The following is a 16,992-nucleotide window of genomic DNA, read 5'->3' as shown; positions in this document are numbered from 1 at the left end:
GTAGAAGCTCAAAAAGTATTGTGTTCGCTATACCTAATTTGCTATTCAACCTTGGAAAAGTTTCTTAACATTCCTGGACTTAGGTTTTTTCACCCCTTAAGTGATTACCTCTTTCAGATTATGGTGAAGACTAAATGAGATGACTTATGTGAAAGTTCTTGGTACTTAAAAGATTTCCCATAAATGGTAGTCCCTCCTTTCCAGGTAAAATGCAAATAATTTGGCTTTTCTTGGCCGTTCAAAATACTTAGTTTAAAAACATCCCAAGCAGGAAGAAAACCTAAAAGTGAAAGCGAACTTAAACAAATCTAACTTTATTTCACAAGAGTAGTATAACCACACTGGAGTGGGGGAAAGTGGAAGGAAAAGGCAAAATAAAACCAATCCAAGTAACTGGGCAGGGCTGAGGCAGGTCAGTTTGAAAAATAATCCTCTTCATTATTTTATTATAATGATATTATAAAACATTCTAAGACTATTTTAGATGTATGCAAGGATTAAACAAATTAATAAGTGTGAGGAGTCAGGTTCTCTCTATAGAAAAGTGTTAATCACTCAGTCGTGTCCAGCTCTCTGCAACCCCAAGGACTGTAGCTTGCCAAGCTTCTCTGTCCATGGAATTCTCCAGGCAAGAATACTGGAGTGGGAAAGCCATTCCCCTTCTCCAGGGGATCTTCCCGACCCAGGGATCGAACCCGTGTCTCCTGCATTACAATCAGATTCTCTACCATCTGAGGGAAAATACAATGTGAAATGAGGGAAGCAAGAAACAGTACTCTAGGAATGTTTTGGATCTGGAAGTATATATAAACTCATGACTTCATAAATACATGGATGTACTTATGTTTATTCATATGTGCGTATACAAGTATTTCCTCCCTCTGTCCACTGAAAGGGCTAAAATGCACAGATCCCACAGGAGCCAAGTACAACTCTTCGTACTTTGCATCCAGCTCTTGATCACTGAAAGGAATCAGGGACCCTTGGAGAAACTGTTGACTTTGTGGCTGGGACAAAGTGGGCAAAAGGTGAGCCTACAACATTTCATTATGTTAGAAAGTAGGAAGTGTTTCCCTCTTCACTCAAAAGGATAGCTGCATGTCACTGAGCCAACTCGAAGGGGAGCCCTTCAAATCTGGGGCAATTTATAACCAAAATAATTTAAGTATGGTAATGATTTGTAAACTATTAGGGGAAAAGAGAAATTCATGGATCCACACTGATAGTTAATTAGCCAATTAATGGAAAAAGAGATTTCTTGCTAAAAGTAAAACGCCAGAGTTGATTGACAAATGTGGAGGAAGTTTTAGAACTGGAAAATCATCTTTTGCAAATTTAGTGGTAAAGAATAAATCAATCAAGATTCATCAATAGTCACTAAATCTAGGGAAAGAATTTTAATAAAGGGCAGGATATTTGCATTGTCACCCATCAGCTGTCACGAAGGACAATAACTATATAAGAAAATCAGGAACCCCTAAATTAACCTCATCAATGAAGGACTGATGGATAGTAGGTACCACCAGATTGACATCATGAGACGGGCACTACATCATCTTCATTTTGGCCATGAATCATAACCTCAATTTAATCACTAACAAACATTACACAAATGCAAAAAAAAAAAAAAAAACCCAAGGAATTTTCTACTAAAAAGAGAGAAGGGAAAGGGCCTGTGTTCTTCAAAAGTGTTAGTCATAAGAGAGAAAGACTGGATATGCTGCAGATTAAAGGAAACAAAGGCAACATAACAACTAAATATAAAACTTGGCTCTAGACTGAACCTTGCAATAGAGGACACTAGGTCAACTAACAACTGGAATATGAATGGTGGATTAGAAAAAAGTACTGTTATCAATGTAAATTTACAAAGTTAATAGCTGTACTGAGGTTATGTAAGAGAATATCCCTTTTTGAAGTATTTAGGGGTAACACAGAATGTACAGAACTTATCTCATGGGCTCTGGAAAAAAGGATGTATTTATGTATCCACTGTCTATTTATCAAAAGAGATCATAAATAATAAAGCCAATAGGGAAATGTTAGTAGGTAAATTTAGATGAAAAGTATAAGATATTCTTTGTACTTTTATTTTTGCAATTAAGTTTGAAATTACTCCCAAATGAAAGTTGTTTTTAAAAAAGCAATTATCTTAAAAACTCAAGTGATACCATAGGTTTTCTAAAAATTCAGCTTAATTCCAGTCACAGGAAATTTAGCACCTAAAGTGTAATAAACCCTCTTTTAACTGATTGGTTTTTCATTTTAGTTCTGAATAAACCTGATGTTTCTTTTCACTGAGTCCCTCATGGCCAGTTTGCAAATTCATCTGTCCCTAGCTTTGAGTGAGTAAGTTTCTACATACTGACCATAATACCCACACATTACCCCCAAAATATCAAAACAGGATCTGGAAAACTTTTATCATATTTATATAAATGAATAAGTCTATATGTTTATTCACATTTGCTAACTCTAACTTTTAAAGTAGCATCTCTTTGTGAAGCCATTCCTAATATCCCAAGGTAGCAAATGTGCCCTTCGTACTGTTAATGATCTTCCAATCATTATACATTTATATCCCTGAACTGTCACTGTATGCCAAACTGAGACTTCCATTCATCTGAGAAAAACATTTCAATTGTCATCTGCTAGTGCTATCAGTTAACTATTCAGAAGTTTCACTATATGGGTCTAAATTTAGTAGTATAAATTTAAGCAATTATTAAAATATTTTAATTTAGATATTTATATTTAAAATAAGTGGAAAGTGAAAAATTAAAATGCCAGTGATAATCATAATATATCTTGAGCAAAAAATGAAAACCACCAAGGTACCAAAAGCATAAATCTTTAGCCACAAATCTTTTTTAAAAATAAAGAACATATATGAAATGTTCAGCCTCTAAATAATGAAGTACAGTGAAGCAAAAAATAACATAATGAACGTTCATAATTATGAACTGAGAGACCAGTATTTCCATTTCATGATGAAGTATATACTCTGAGGGAATCCCTGGTTGTCCAGTGGTTAAGACTCAATGTTTTTACCACAGTGGGCCGTGTTTAATCCCTGGTCAGGGAACTAAGATCCCACAAGTCATGTGGTATGGCCAAAAAAGTAAAAAGAATACACCTTGACTGAACCAGATAAAGGACAGGAATATAAAAAGCAAAGAGAAGCTTTAAAAAATGGTCCAGACTCATAAGTAATCAAAAAAATTCAAATTAAAACAAAAAAAATGTTTCCTTTATATTTCAAAATGTCAAAAATCATTTAAAAAATGAAAAAGCTACCACTTGTTGAATGCCTAAATATGCCAGGTAATTTCTAGGCCTTTTTAAAAAGAACATTTAATAAACTTTTTTATTTTACAATTCTTTTGGATTAACAGAAAAATCACAAGAATATTACAGAGAGTTAGCATATACCCTGTACTCAGTTCCTTATTACTATGGTACACTTGTCATATATAATGAGTCAATAGTGATACATTTTTATTAACTAAAGTCCATATTTTATTTGGGTTTTCTTAGTTTTCACATAATGTCCTCTTTTTGTCCTACCATTCCATCCAGGGTATCACATTACATTTAATCATCATGTCTCCTTAGTTTCTCAGACTTCATTGTTTCTGATGACCTTGACAGTTCTGAGAAGTACTAGCCAGATTATTTTGTAGGATGTCCCTCTATTTGAGTACAGACTATCAACACAGCTTATCACTGTGGATGTTAGCCCTGGTCACCTGGCTGAGGTAAGTAGTATTTCAGGCTTCTCCACTATAAATGACTCTTTTTCTCCCTTTTCCACACTGTACTCTTTGTCATACTGAGTGAAGTCAGACAGAGAAAGACAAATATCATATGATACCACTTTTATGTTGAATCTAAAAAAAAAGTGTACAAATAAACTTATTTACAAAACTGAAATAGTCTCAGATGTAGAAAATAAACATGTGGTTGTGTGGGGGTGGGGCCAGTTAGGAAAGGGGAAGGATAAATTGGAAGATTGAGATTAACATTTACACACTACTATATATAAAATAGATAACTAATAAGGACCTAATGTATAGCACAGGGAACTCTACTCAATATGCTATAATGGCCTACATGGGAAAAGAACCTAAAAAAGAGAGGATATATGATATATAGAACAGATTCACTTTACTGTACAACCTGAAACTAATACAATAGTGTTTATATCTATATCCCAATAAATATAAAAAACAAAAAACAAAGCAAAAAAATACATTTTGAATTAATTTTATCTAAAAATAGCAACAAGGCATCAAAGTCTGCATCACATTTTATTCATCTCCTTTGCTGATTAAAATCAGTCTCCCCCCCCAATTAAAATTGAATCCTGCCTATAAATGTCATTTTAAGAAAACAAGGGGAACAAATTGGAAATAATAAATTATCTGAGCAAGTTTTATTATTTAACACTGATTAATGTTTTCATGTTTAAAAGTATATTCAGTACTAAGACACAGAAATTAAAAAAAAAAAAAAAAAAAACTAGAGCACAAACAAGGATGCAGAAAATCATTAGCCCTCTGAGAATAGAGATGACCATTACAACTCCCTTCCTTCTGACAAATTCTCAATTCTTAACTAAGCCTCTCCAGAATTTGATACTGTTGATCAATTCTTCCACCTGTAACCCTTCCCTGTAGTTAATGTCTGGGGATTTAACTACTGCCTCGAGTCCACAGTAAATACATGCATACAGTTAAGGGCTCTCTCAAGAGCTTCCTATTTATAATATCTCTCATTCTTGGATGTCACATAGGTACCTTAATTACAACATTCTCAGAACTGAATTTTTACCGGTCATCTGGTGACGTGGATGAACCCAGAGTCTGACACGCAGAGTTAAGTATGTCAGAAAGAGAAAAACATATATAAGGAATCTAGAAAAATGGTACTGATGAACCTATTTGCAGGGCAGGAACAGAGCTGCAGTCAGAGAACAGACTTGCGGACACAGTATGGGAAGGAGAGGGTGGGACGAACTGAGAGAGTAGCCAGATATACACTGGTCTATCTGTATATATATACACACATGGTAATGTGTAAAACAGACAGCTAATGGGAAGCTACTAGACACCATGAGGAGCTCAGCTCCATGCTCTGATGACCTAGAGGGGTGGTATAGGGGTGGGCGGGAGGGAGGGAATATATTATACACACAGCTGATTCACAGCAGAAACTAACAGAACACTGTAAAGCAATTAGACTCCAATTAAAAAACACTTTAAAACAGCACCTGCCTTGCACATGAATAATCTACAGATAATATATACTGCTATGTCTAATAAACACTGAGCACTCTTAAAAAAAAACAAAAACTGAGTATTTTCTCCCATTAAACCCACTTTATTTTCTCATGTTTCCAACTCAGTTTCCCATACTGCCATCCACGTATCTGAACATAAAAGGAACCCGGGTTCCCCAGAGTAAGCTTTAACTCCTCCCGTTATCTTCATGTCCGATTCCAATCAAACACTATTACGTCTCTGTGCCCATCCCATTGCCTTAATGTTCATGATCTCCCCTTTCTTTGATTATAGCAACAAACTGTAAACTGGTCTCTGCCACCAGTACTACCTATCTCCAATGCCTACGTGTATTCAGTAAATTCACAGTAATCACTACATATTTTTATAGAAAACACATTTAAATTAGGATGCTAAATAAAAACAAATGCACAAATTACTTTACACAAATCAGGTATGTGGGAAATGTGGAGTCAAAAAAATGAGAATTAGTACTTTCCAGGAGAATTAATAATAGCATACTTCAATGTACACTTCAACAAAATGTCTAATACTCAATATGCTTAACTTTACACCTATTACTGGAATTACTGCATTATATTGTAGTAGTAGAGATAAGTAACAGAAATGTTCTTTCCTTAAGATTTTTAAATGAAGATATTGCTGGGAAAACAAAAGTAAATATATCTGAAAATACTTCATTTTTAATACCTCTTGCTCTTTATGCTATTAGGAAACAATAAAACAAAAGAGAAGAAAGAAATAGATGTTGAAGTCAATTCTAATAAAATTTTGTTCCAGTTCTGTGGTGCAATATAAAAATTACCAACAAATAATTATTGGCAAGTTAAGAGCAAGAGTGAATTATGAGTGCAAGGGGGGGTAAAAAAAGCACTAAAACCTTTAACTGAGCCAGGAAAAAGAATTCTTACCGATGTGATCTATTTAGACCCTATAAACATAACATACTACACAAAAGGTAGCAGAATGTTCCGTAAGTCACAAGCTGGCAAGAAAGCACAAAATAATGTATGGATTGATTACCTGAAGTTTTACTCAGCTCTGCTGAAAATATAGCAGATGGTGATCTTCGCTCTTTTTGTGTATCAGAAGGAAGTTTTTTCTCAGCTTCTTTCACAAGAACTTTGGGTTTTTCTATGCTGCCTACCTCTGCTTGAGCAGCCAAAGCAGAAACATCTGGAGGCAGTATGGGCACCTTTGAAACATCACCCCTATCTTTGGAGAACTCATCTGGGACATGAACTTCTTCCTCTTTAGGTTGTATACTCTTGAAAGAAAGGTCATGGGGCAATCCTGCACAAGCCAATGACCCAGCTCCATCCTGGATGTCAGCAATTTCACTTTTGTGGGATACTTCTAGGTCAGTGTATTCCCTGGCTAATGTAGGAGAAGAATCTGCTTTAGAACTGACAAAAGTAGGGAACTCATCTATAATCTCAATTGGAGATGAATCTGAAAATGTTTCACTTTCTCTTAGGTTTGCTTCCTGAGCAATAAATAAGCTATCACTTGAATAAACTGCAGTACTGAGCTCCTCCATCTGCAAAGGGATTTTCTCCTTTTGGGTCAATGCTGAAACTTCATCAGGGGCTAAGGTATCTTTTGTGATGCCTAAACTGGGCTGAAAAGACTCCAAATACGGTTTTCCTCCCTCAGGTGGTGGTGAAGCACTGAGTTTTCCCTTATTTTCATGTCCTGTCATTGACTCAGATGAAATTTCAATGAGATTTTCTTTCACAAGTATTACAGCTTCATCTTGTTTTTGTGGAACTTCAGGTATTGAATCATCACTAAATAAGTCAACTGGTTCAGAATCGGGGGAGGAATCTTCAACTAGCTCAGAATGCTCGGGCACTGGCTGTGCCACTTCTGCTATTTCTGAATAACTAGAGAAATCTGGAGTTGGTTCAGTAGAGATCTTTGTTTCTTTAATTAAATCACATGCAATAGATATATAAGGAGCTTCTGTTTCCTGAACAGCTACACTGATACTTTCAGGCTCTGTGATTTCTTCCTTCATTCCTGATTCTTTTTTTAGTGAGACATTCATGGCCTCCTCATATGGTGGGGGATTTTCAGGCTCAAACTTTATGCTTTCATAATTAACTGAAGGAGGAGTTTCTAATGGGGATGAACTGAGCTGTGCTGCAGAAGCACCAGCACTAGGAACTACAGAATTTAATGGTGCTTCCATGACAATGTCAGGCAAAACCGGTGAAGGAGTAGCTTCAGATTCTTCAAAAGATGGGCAAAGCTGTGTTGCAGGGTAAAGTGACTCCTGCACAGCTTCTGAAGTTTGAACCAGGTCCATTTTCGTTTCAAAGGCAATTTTTGTACCAGTAGCGTCATTCAATTCGCTTTCACATGCTTCCTGAACCAAATCTGGGGTCAGACCTTCAGGCACGTTGGCCACTACTTCCTCGGTCACCTGTGACACATGATCCGTCGTAACATAATCTGTCTTCGAGTCCTGTGCTGCCATAAGGAAAGGGTTTGATGTTTTGGCGCTTGCATTCTTCTCTGTTACAATTTGTGCCTTTTTTTCTTCTATCTTTTTTTCATCTGTCTTATTTTCCGAAGTATGATCTTCCAACAAGGGAAAAATGTTTGTTGCAACATTCTCAGTTGTTGTTGGGTTAAAGGGAGCACACGTGATGTATGCTCCTGAACCACCTTTTATAGCTTCTGGTGTACTGGGAAATGAAGTGTCATCATTACTGCTTTCACTCTCTTTTTCATGACTTGTTGGTTCAAGGCTATCTGAAAAACGTTTCTTCTCCACTTTATCTTCCCATTTGCTCTCTATATTAACTCCAGCAGCCAAAACATCACTATCTTGCTTGTAAGTATCTTTTACTTCCCATACTCGCTCAAATGGTTTGAAGTCTGCATATTCCTCCCTCATAGAAGCTTCTGCTGCAATTCCCTTTTCATTAAAACTGTCCTTTGTTTTTTCTGGAGACAGAACTCTATCTTCTTTAACTGATTTCGTAAGGACTGTAGATAACTCCTGCTGAGTATGAAGGATGTTACGACTAACTAAGTCCTCTTCTTTATCTTCACTCCTCACAACTATTTCGTCCCTAGGATTTGCTACTGTTATGGCAGGTTCTGCTTTTTGAGAGCCACTGAATGATGATTCCATTTCTGAGTATTCCAATTCTGAAAACTCTGTTACATTTCTCTCTACAAATGGATTTTTTGCCTTCTCTGAGAATGCTTTAGAAGTTTCATTTGAAATTTCTGGAAGTGTTCCTTCAGTGGGTAGTACTGCTGGTAAATCACCAAGGTATTCACGTTCTTTAAAAGCAGCAGCTGAGAGAGGAGATAAAGAAGGAGGAGAAGCAGCAGTTTCAAGCAGGACAGATGGAAAATCCTCTTGACCAGCAGAAACAGTGTTACCTGGCTGCTCCTTCAAATCCATAATTTTTTCTGTGACCATGGACAGAAAGGAAAGTTAGAGAATGCCAGTGCTCTGATGCTAATGCTCAGAGTTAATGCAAGTTTTATGACAGATTAAAAAAATAGTGTTAGTAAAGACTTACTGTTAACTAAAATGCTAGCAACATTTAGTTTATAAATAATAATAAGTAGACTGAATCATTATTGAAGAAATTAAAGCTATGGTCAAAAAACATGTGCACAGCTATAGAGGCAATTATATGCCATGCAAAGACATCAAGTCTTTGAGAAAAACCTCAAGTAAAATTAACTGAGGAAAACTACTATTTACTAGTCTTAGAGGAAGAAATGAGAATCTGAAAAGAGAGTCTAGTCTGACTGACAGCACAGGAAGGAAGGGGCACTGGATAATTAAATGCCACAGACTGGCATTCTTTTCTGTGAAAGCCTGTCAGCTATAAGAAAATAAACTGTATCTGGAGGAAATGACTAGTCAATAAGTAAAGATAAATCAAGGGTCCAAGAATTCCTTACACATTTCCAATTATTAATCAGCTTTCTGCCCATTTCTCTCTTGGATACAGCATACAAAATGCAAGTTTCAACTTGGTCAGTAGACAAACATTCTTGGAATCATGCTAATTTTTAGTAAATTCAAACTACTAAGCATAGAGTTAACAAAACTAAAAAGTTAAAGTTAGAATACACAGAAGATAAAAGGCTAGCAGAAAGAACTTGCCTGCAGAGGAGTGTATCACAGGCTCAGATGCAGCAGGAAGAGCAAAAAGTGTCTCATCTGAAAAACAAATAGAATATAACCTCAGCAGAAATAAAGACAGAGCTGAAAGGAGACTAAAGAGGAGCAAGCAAGGGGTTCAGTTTGTAATAAGTTACACAAAATTTTATCTACGGAGAAAAAGTCAAGATGGAAAGGAAAAAGTAGTACCATTAGTAGTTCCATTAATTCAGATTAAATTATAATTTACAAAATTGATTAAATGATATCCATAGAACCTATCATTTCTCAAGAGGCAATAACATGTTTATGTTAAAGAAACTTCATGAATCATCATGGCTTTAATACACTAATCTTTTCTTTTTTATTGGTCTATGTTCAATCTAGAACACTTTCAGAAAATCATGCATATTCTCTATTTGTTATTCTAAGTGCTTTACATGATGCAAGAACTCATTTTACTCCTTATAATTCTACTGTTACAGTGTTGTTAATATCCCATTTAACAGATTAAAAAACTGAGAGACAAATTAAGAAATTCACTCAGTACATAAGTAACAAAGACTCTGGCAATACATAAGTATTAAGACTCCAGAGCTCCCTTTCTTAACCAACATATGCCGTATATTATAAACTGTGTTTCCCCACAAATTCATTATGTTGAAGCCCTAAGGTCCAGTGAGTCATGTTTGAAAACGGGGCCTTTCAGAGGTAATGAGGAATACATGAGATCATGAGGGTCAGGCCATGGTCACATGAAGAGGTCATGTGAGCACACAGTGAGAAGGCAGCAACCTATATGCTAAGAAAAGAGGCCTTGAATGAAACCTAACGTGCCCACACTTTGGTCTTAAGACTTCCCAGTCTTCAGAACTGTAAGAATTAACGTTCCCTTGTTTAAGTTACCTAGTCTATGGTGTTTCGTTATGGCAGCCCATATACTAATACACTACATACTGGCATATTAACCTTGTACAGTGTCATTTTATACCTGCTGGCGGGCAATCTTATGCAAAAGATCTGCGGTTTACACTAGAGAAAGGCCCCTAACAAAAGACAATTTGAAATAGTTTGAGAGATGACAGGAGGTATTTCTTTTGTGTAGAGGACATAATAAATTTGGACACGTCTACTGGGAAGGACAAGCTAGACAAGCCTGATCAATAGGAAAAAAAAGAAATCAGAGATGTGGCTATCATGAACAAAGACTTTTCTTCCAAGGGTGTTCCTCTCAAAGAATTCAAATTTAAAAACAAATAAAATTTAAAAACAAATCCATCCTAGGTATGATACCTAAAGGATTCTTAGGGCTTCCCTAGTGGCTCAGTGGTAAAGAATCCGGCTGCCAACGCAGGCAACACAGACGGGTTCAATATACCTGATCTGAGACGATCCCACGTGCTGCAGAGCAACTAAGCCTCTGTGCCACAACTATTGATCCTGTGCCTTAGAGCTGCAACTACTGAACCCGCATGCTGCAACTAGTGAAGCCCACACGCCCAAGAACCCATGCTCCACAAGAGAAGCCAGTAGATAAACCAGTGCACCGCAACTAGAGAGTAGCCCCCACTCACCGAAACTAAAGAAAACCCCACACACCAACAACGACCCAGCGCAGCCAAAACAAATAAATAAATAATTTTAAAAAGATATAAATGCTTCTTAGATTGGTGGTGAGGTGAAATCCATGACAAGCATTTAAAAGTCTCCTATAACCCAAAACCACAGGCTGGATAGGCCACTCACCCAAACCATTGAGACACTTTGCCTTATGAGATTTTATAAAATATACACACATGCATCGGCTTCCCCGGTGGCTCAACGGTAAAGAATCTGCCTGCAATGCAGGGGCCACAGTTTGATCCCTGGGTTGGGAAGATCCCCTGGAGGAGGGCATGGCAACCCACTCCAGTATTCTTGCCTGGAGAATCCCATAGACAGAGGAGACTGGTGGGCTACAGTCCCTAAGGAGTCCCTAAAGAGTCAGATGTGACTGAAGCGACCTAGCATGCACACACACACATTATTTTTTACTAATACTTAGCATTTATTTCATGCCTACTGCCAGGCCAAGGACTTTTCATACTTACTTAATCTACACATCAACCCAATGAGAAATATGAGAATTTTTACAGATGACAATCTAGTAGCTTGCTCTAAATTATACAACAGCCTAGGTTTAAAATCCATGCTCCTGCTTCAGTGTACACACTTTTAAAAGATAACTTCTGTAATCTTAGTTAAATTAGCTTCTCATTTGTAAAATAACAATTTGAAAATTCCTTTCAGCTAAGATAATGAATTAAAATGTTGTACAAAACTGAGATTTTGGGGGTCAAAGAAAAAAACCAAATAATTACACAGCTGCTCCATCTAAATAAAAGGTAGCAAATTCCTAACAAAATGGTTGTCTTTTTCTTCTAGACAACATAGTTAAAACCAACTAATTGAGAGACAGTCTATTTGGAAAGTGAACTAGAAACATGTTACGTTAAAATTATAGGGAAAGCAAAATATATCTAAAATTGTGCCAGAAATTTACAGTATATATTTTTTCTCAAAATATATCCTTACTGCTATCCAGAATCACTCTTACAGTAAAAATTATGTTTCTGGCACTTGGTCAAGTAAGAAAGTTTACAAATTGAGAGTTGAAATAGTCACTAAAAAAATTTTTTTTGAAGTCCTCATTTGTAAAATGAGATTCAATCCAAAATTAGCCACAAAACAAGTATTCCATTTCTAAAATGCTTAGGGGAAAAAATCCAGAAGAGATCACTAATATTTGGCCCTGAATAAGAAAGCTGCTCAGACTCTCACTAAGGCCCACTATGAATCATGGGATCAAACTGTCTGGGTCCAAATCCCAGATCCATCACTTAAATGTACAACTCTGAGAAAGTTATTACTGAGATTTTCTGGGCTTCATTTCCTCATATGAATAAGACAAATAATAGTAACTACCTCAAAAAGTTGTGAGAGAAGGAAGGGGAAAAAAGAAACAACTTGCTCTAAGTCACACTGCTAGGACACCAGAGAGCCGGGATTTGAAAAAGGTCTCTCAAGCTCAAGAGCTTTATCTTCTGAGGGATGTATTTATGCACAAATGCAATTGTTGTAAATTACATATTCCTAGTTGATCAGCCCTGTTAAGTTTGAGCTCCTGAAACAATAAAAATTGTCTCCCAGCAAATACCTTGTAATTATCCAAAATATTTGACTGCTTCTACTTCACAATGTAACATCTATACTACGTAAAACAATCTATAGATTCAATGTAATCTCTATCAAACTATCAATAGCATTTTTCACAGAAGAACAAAAACACTTCAGTTTGTATGGAAACACCAAAGACCCCGAATAGCCAAAGCAATCTTGAGAAAGGAAAACAGAGCTGGAGAAATAAACCTTCCTGACTTCAAACTATACTACAAAGCTACAGTCATTAAGACTGTATGGTATTGACACAAAAACAGAAATATAGCCCAGTGAACAAGATAGAAAGCCCAGAGATAAACCCACGTGCCTATGGGCACCTTATCTTTCACAAAAGAGGCACGGATATAAAATGGAGAAAACACAGCTCTTTAATAAGTAGTGCTGGGAAAACTGTACAACAATCTGTAAGAGAATGAAACTAGAACAGTTCCTAACACCATACACACACCAAAAAAAACACTCAGAACGGATTAAACACTTAAATGTTAGGCCAGAAACTATAAAGCTCTTAAGAGGAAAACATAGGCAATACATTCCCTGACATAAATCACAGCAAGGTCCTCTATGACCCACCTCCTACAGTAATGGAAATAAAAATAAACAAGTGTGACCTAATTAAACTTAAATGCTTCTGCACAGCAAAGGAAACAATAAACAAGATTAAAAGACAACTCTCAAAATGGGAGAAAATAAGTGCAAATGAAGCAAATGACAAAGGATTAATCTCCAAAAATCACAATATAAAAGCTCAATATCAGAAAAATAAAAACAGCCCAATCAAAAAATGGGCAGAAGACCTAAACAGACATTTCTCCATAGAAGATATACAGATGGCCAATAAACACATGAAAAGATGCTCAACAACACTCATTATTGGAAAAATGCATATCAAAATTATAATTAGGTATCACCTCACACCACTCAGAATGCCCATCATCAAAAAAAATCTACAAACAATAAATGCTGGAGGGGATGTGGAGAAAAGAGAACCCTCCTGCACTGTTGGTGGGAATGTAAAATGATACAGCCATTATGAAGAACAGCAGGGAGATTCCTTAAAAACTAGGAATAAATCTATCATATGGCCCAACAATCCCACTCTTGGGCATATACTCTGAGAAAACCACAATTCTAAGACACATGTATCCTAATGTTCACTGCAGCACTATCTACAATAGCCAGGACATGGAAGCAACCTAGATGTCCATCGACAGACAAATGGATAAAGCAGATGGAGTATATGTATACAATGGAATATTACTCAGCCATTAAAAAGAACGAATTTTGAGTTACTTTTAGTGAGCTGGATAAAGCTACAGCCTATTATACAGAGGGAAGTAAGTCAGAAAGAGAATGCTGTTGCAGCTGCTAAGTCACTTCAGTCATATCTGACTCTGTGTGACCCCACAGACAGCAGCCCACCAGGCTCCCCCGTCCCTGGGATTCTCCAGGCAAGAACACTGGAGTGGGTTGCCATTTCCTTCTCCAATGCATGAAAGTGAAAAGGGAAAGTGAAGTCGTTCAGTCGGGTCCGACTCTTCGCGACCCTATGGACTGCAGCCTACCAGGCTCCTCTGTCCATGGGATTTTCCAGGCAAGAGTACTGGAGTGGGGTGCCATTGCCTTCTCCGCAGAAAGAGAATAACAAATATCATATATTAACACATATATGTGGAAACTAGAAAAATGGTATTCATGAACCTACCTGCAGGGAAGAAATGGAGACACAGATGCAGAAAACGGATTTGTGGACAAAGAGGTGGAAGAAGAGAGTGGGACGAATGGAGAAAGTAGCATCGACATATATACACTATCAAGTGAAAAACTACTGGTGAGAAGTTGCTGTGTATCACAGGGAGCCCAGCCTGGCGCTGTGATGAACCAGAGAGGTGGGACGAGGGGACGGGAGGTTCAGTAGGGAGAAGATATACATATAATTGTGGCTGATTTGAATTGTTGTATGGCAGAAACCAACATAATATTGTAAAACAATTTTCCACCAATTAAAAAAACGTTAAAAAAGAATGAGAAACAAAAAACAAACAAAAAAACCAAAACCTCAGTCATCAATCTCATTTGTACTATTTGAACAGACAGCCAGAGAAATGATGAATGTTAGGGACTTAATTATATCCAAACTAAGTAAAAACATAATGGCATATTCAAAAAACAAAAACAAGTTTTCACTAAATAGGCAAAAGGAAATCTAGAACTCATCTAATTAAGTCTCTCCCCTACAGCCATCAAAAAGGACAATTCGGTATATCTTCTTGCTCGAAAAACATTTACGAGCTCCTGGTTATACATTGAATTATACCAAAAACTCTTAGACATATTAAGGCCTGCACTGAAAAAGTGAAAGTGTTAGGCACTCAGTCATGTTCGACTCTTTGAGACCCCACAGACTGCAGCCCCACCAGGCTCCTCTGTCAATGGAACTCTCCAGGCAAGAATACTGGAGTGAGGAGCCATTCCCTTCCCTAAAGGATCTTCCTGAACCTGGGTCTTCTGCCTCGTAGGCAGATTCTTTACTACGTAAGCCACCAGGCAAGCCCCAATTTAACTGTCCAAACTCATCTCAACATGTTATCTACGCCAACCAAACACACCTCTTCCTACTCAAACCCATGTTTCCCTCTCCTGCATACTGAACACTGACATCTAGTAATACATCTAGTAATACTAACATCTAGTAATACTGCATCTGAATACTGACATCTAGTAATGCTCAAATTCACCATGTTCAGGCCCACTAACTTTCTAAAATATACTCAACCTGACCTTATTTTTGTTAATCCTCTGCATTTTTACTTACCAAAGCTCAGAGTAACTTACTCAAAGTAACTTATTCAAAGCTTAGTTAATGACAAAGCTAGAAATTTGAAATTTAAACTATAATCAGATATACACTAATTTCCTTATTACCCTCAGTAAAAGGAACAGAATCACTGAATTACTTATAATGACAGTATGAAAGATTTCCAAATGATCTATTCCTCACATAGGCCCTAGTTAGTGCTAGATTCTTTTCCTTACCAAAGCCTAAAACTAGAATGTAAGTTTAGATTAACTGCCTCAGGACTACAAACTTTGAATGCTAATTACTTCTACCATACAATAATCAATTTCAAAATTAAAATTCACTAGAGAGATTTCTTTTTTTTAAGCAAATCACTTCTCAAAAAAAGTAAAAATGGCATTATCAATTTTGAATTTGTTACTGGTAAACTGGAAAAACATATACACTATATCACAGTCTCTGGAGAAGGGCATGGCAACCCACTCCAGTATTCTTGCCTGGAGAATCCCCAAGGACAGAGGAGCCTGGCGGGAGTCCATGGGGTCGCAAAGAGTCGGACATGACTGAAGCAACTTAGCACACATCACAATCTCACCAACATCCACACATTCTTATGCTGAGTGTTTCCCCTGACACATTTATTTCAAAACCAACTGGTCAGTAAAATCATACCTAACTTATAAAACAAGGAAAATAAACTGCATTTTAAAATCATGGAGAAGAACCTCTGCTTCTAGCTATGAGAGTAATTTCATCACACTAACCCTTCCAACATAAACAGCTACAAAACTGGGCAAAATATATGAAGCAACTGTCCCGAGACACTGGGCCACAGGCAGCACAGGAGTATAATTCCTAAGAAGAGGGAAGCACACCAGCCGAGTGCCCTGGCTTTCTGAAGGCACTTTCTGTCAACAGCACATGGGAGAGCCGCCCAAGGATACTGCACTCTTGCTGAGCAGAGGAAGCTGTTGAGTTGTCTGGAATTTGTGGAGCAGGGTAACATCCAAAGGAAAGCTTCCAAGAAAAGGAGCTCCAGAAATCTAGACAGATGCTCCCTTTAAACCTTTGGCTGAATACAATGCTGCACATACACATCACAAGACTTACCAAGACCCAGCAGACTAATCTATGAACAAGTTGTGAACTGAGTGGATATTCTGGAGATCAGACTGTGCTGTAAGACTGACCTAAAAGTGTTGGCCAGTCAGAGTGGAGAGAGTTCATGAACATCCCAAACATAAAAATAAGATTCCAGAAAAGGTACACCTTAAGAGTGGGACTACGTAACCCTAAAGTAAGGGATACTGCTCTAGGTCAAGTCAGAAAATATGGCTCATGGGCCAAAGCTGTACTGGAAAAAGTCCATTCATGTGTCGTTTTGCCTATGGCTACTTCTGCACTATAAGGGCAAAGAGTAGTTAGATAGAACCTGGATGACCTGCAAGCCTAAAATATTTACTACTTTGCCCTTAAAGAAAAAGTAAGTCACTGCTCTAGACCCACACAAATTTTAAAATCAAGACTTGAAA

The 16,992-nt window shown here is 37.1% G+C and overlaps 1 protein-coding gene across 3 annotated transcripts in view; it reads right to left on the bottom strand.

The window, feature by feature from the left end:
- The window catches only part of RTN4 (reticulon 4), a 69,643-nt gene that overhangs the window by 41,896 nt on the left and 10,755 nt on the right, over positions 1-16,992 (bottom strand). The window contains exons 2-3 of one of the 3 annotated variants that reach the window (XM_043918007.1): positions 9,445-9,501; positions 6,327-8,735 (exon numbers count right to left, since the gene is read on the bottom strand). The exons of 1 other annotated variant lie outside the window; for it this stretch is intronic. In XM_043918007.1, the coding sequence (XP_043773942.1) occupies positions 6,327-8,735; positions 9,445-9,501 (2,466 nt within the window). The remainder of the gene's footprint in view (positions 1-6,326; positions 8,736-9,444; positions 9,502-16,992) is intronic. One more of the 3 variants, XM_043918008.1, reaches the window with a different exon arrangement.

This window comes from Cervus elaphus, chromosome 11 (assembly GCF_910594005.1).
Source record: "Cervus elaphus chromosome 11, mCerEla1.1, whole genome shotgun sequence".
Taxonomy (NCBI): Eukaryota; Metazoa; Chordata; class Mammalia; order Artiodactyla; family Cervidae; genus Cervus; species Cervus elaphus.
The sequence above is the reverse complement of the archived record's forward strand: the minus strand, read 5'-3'. Positions and strand labels throughout refer to the sequence as shown.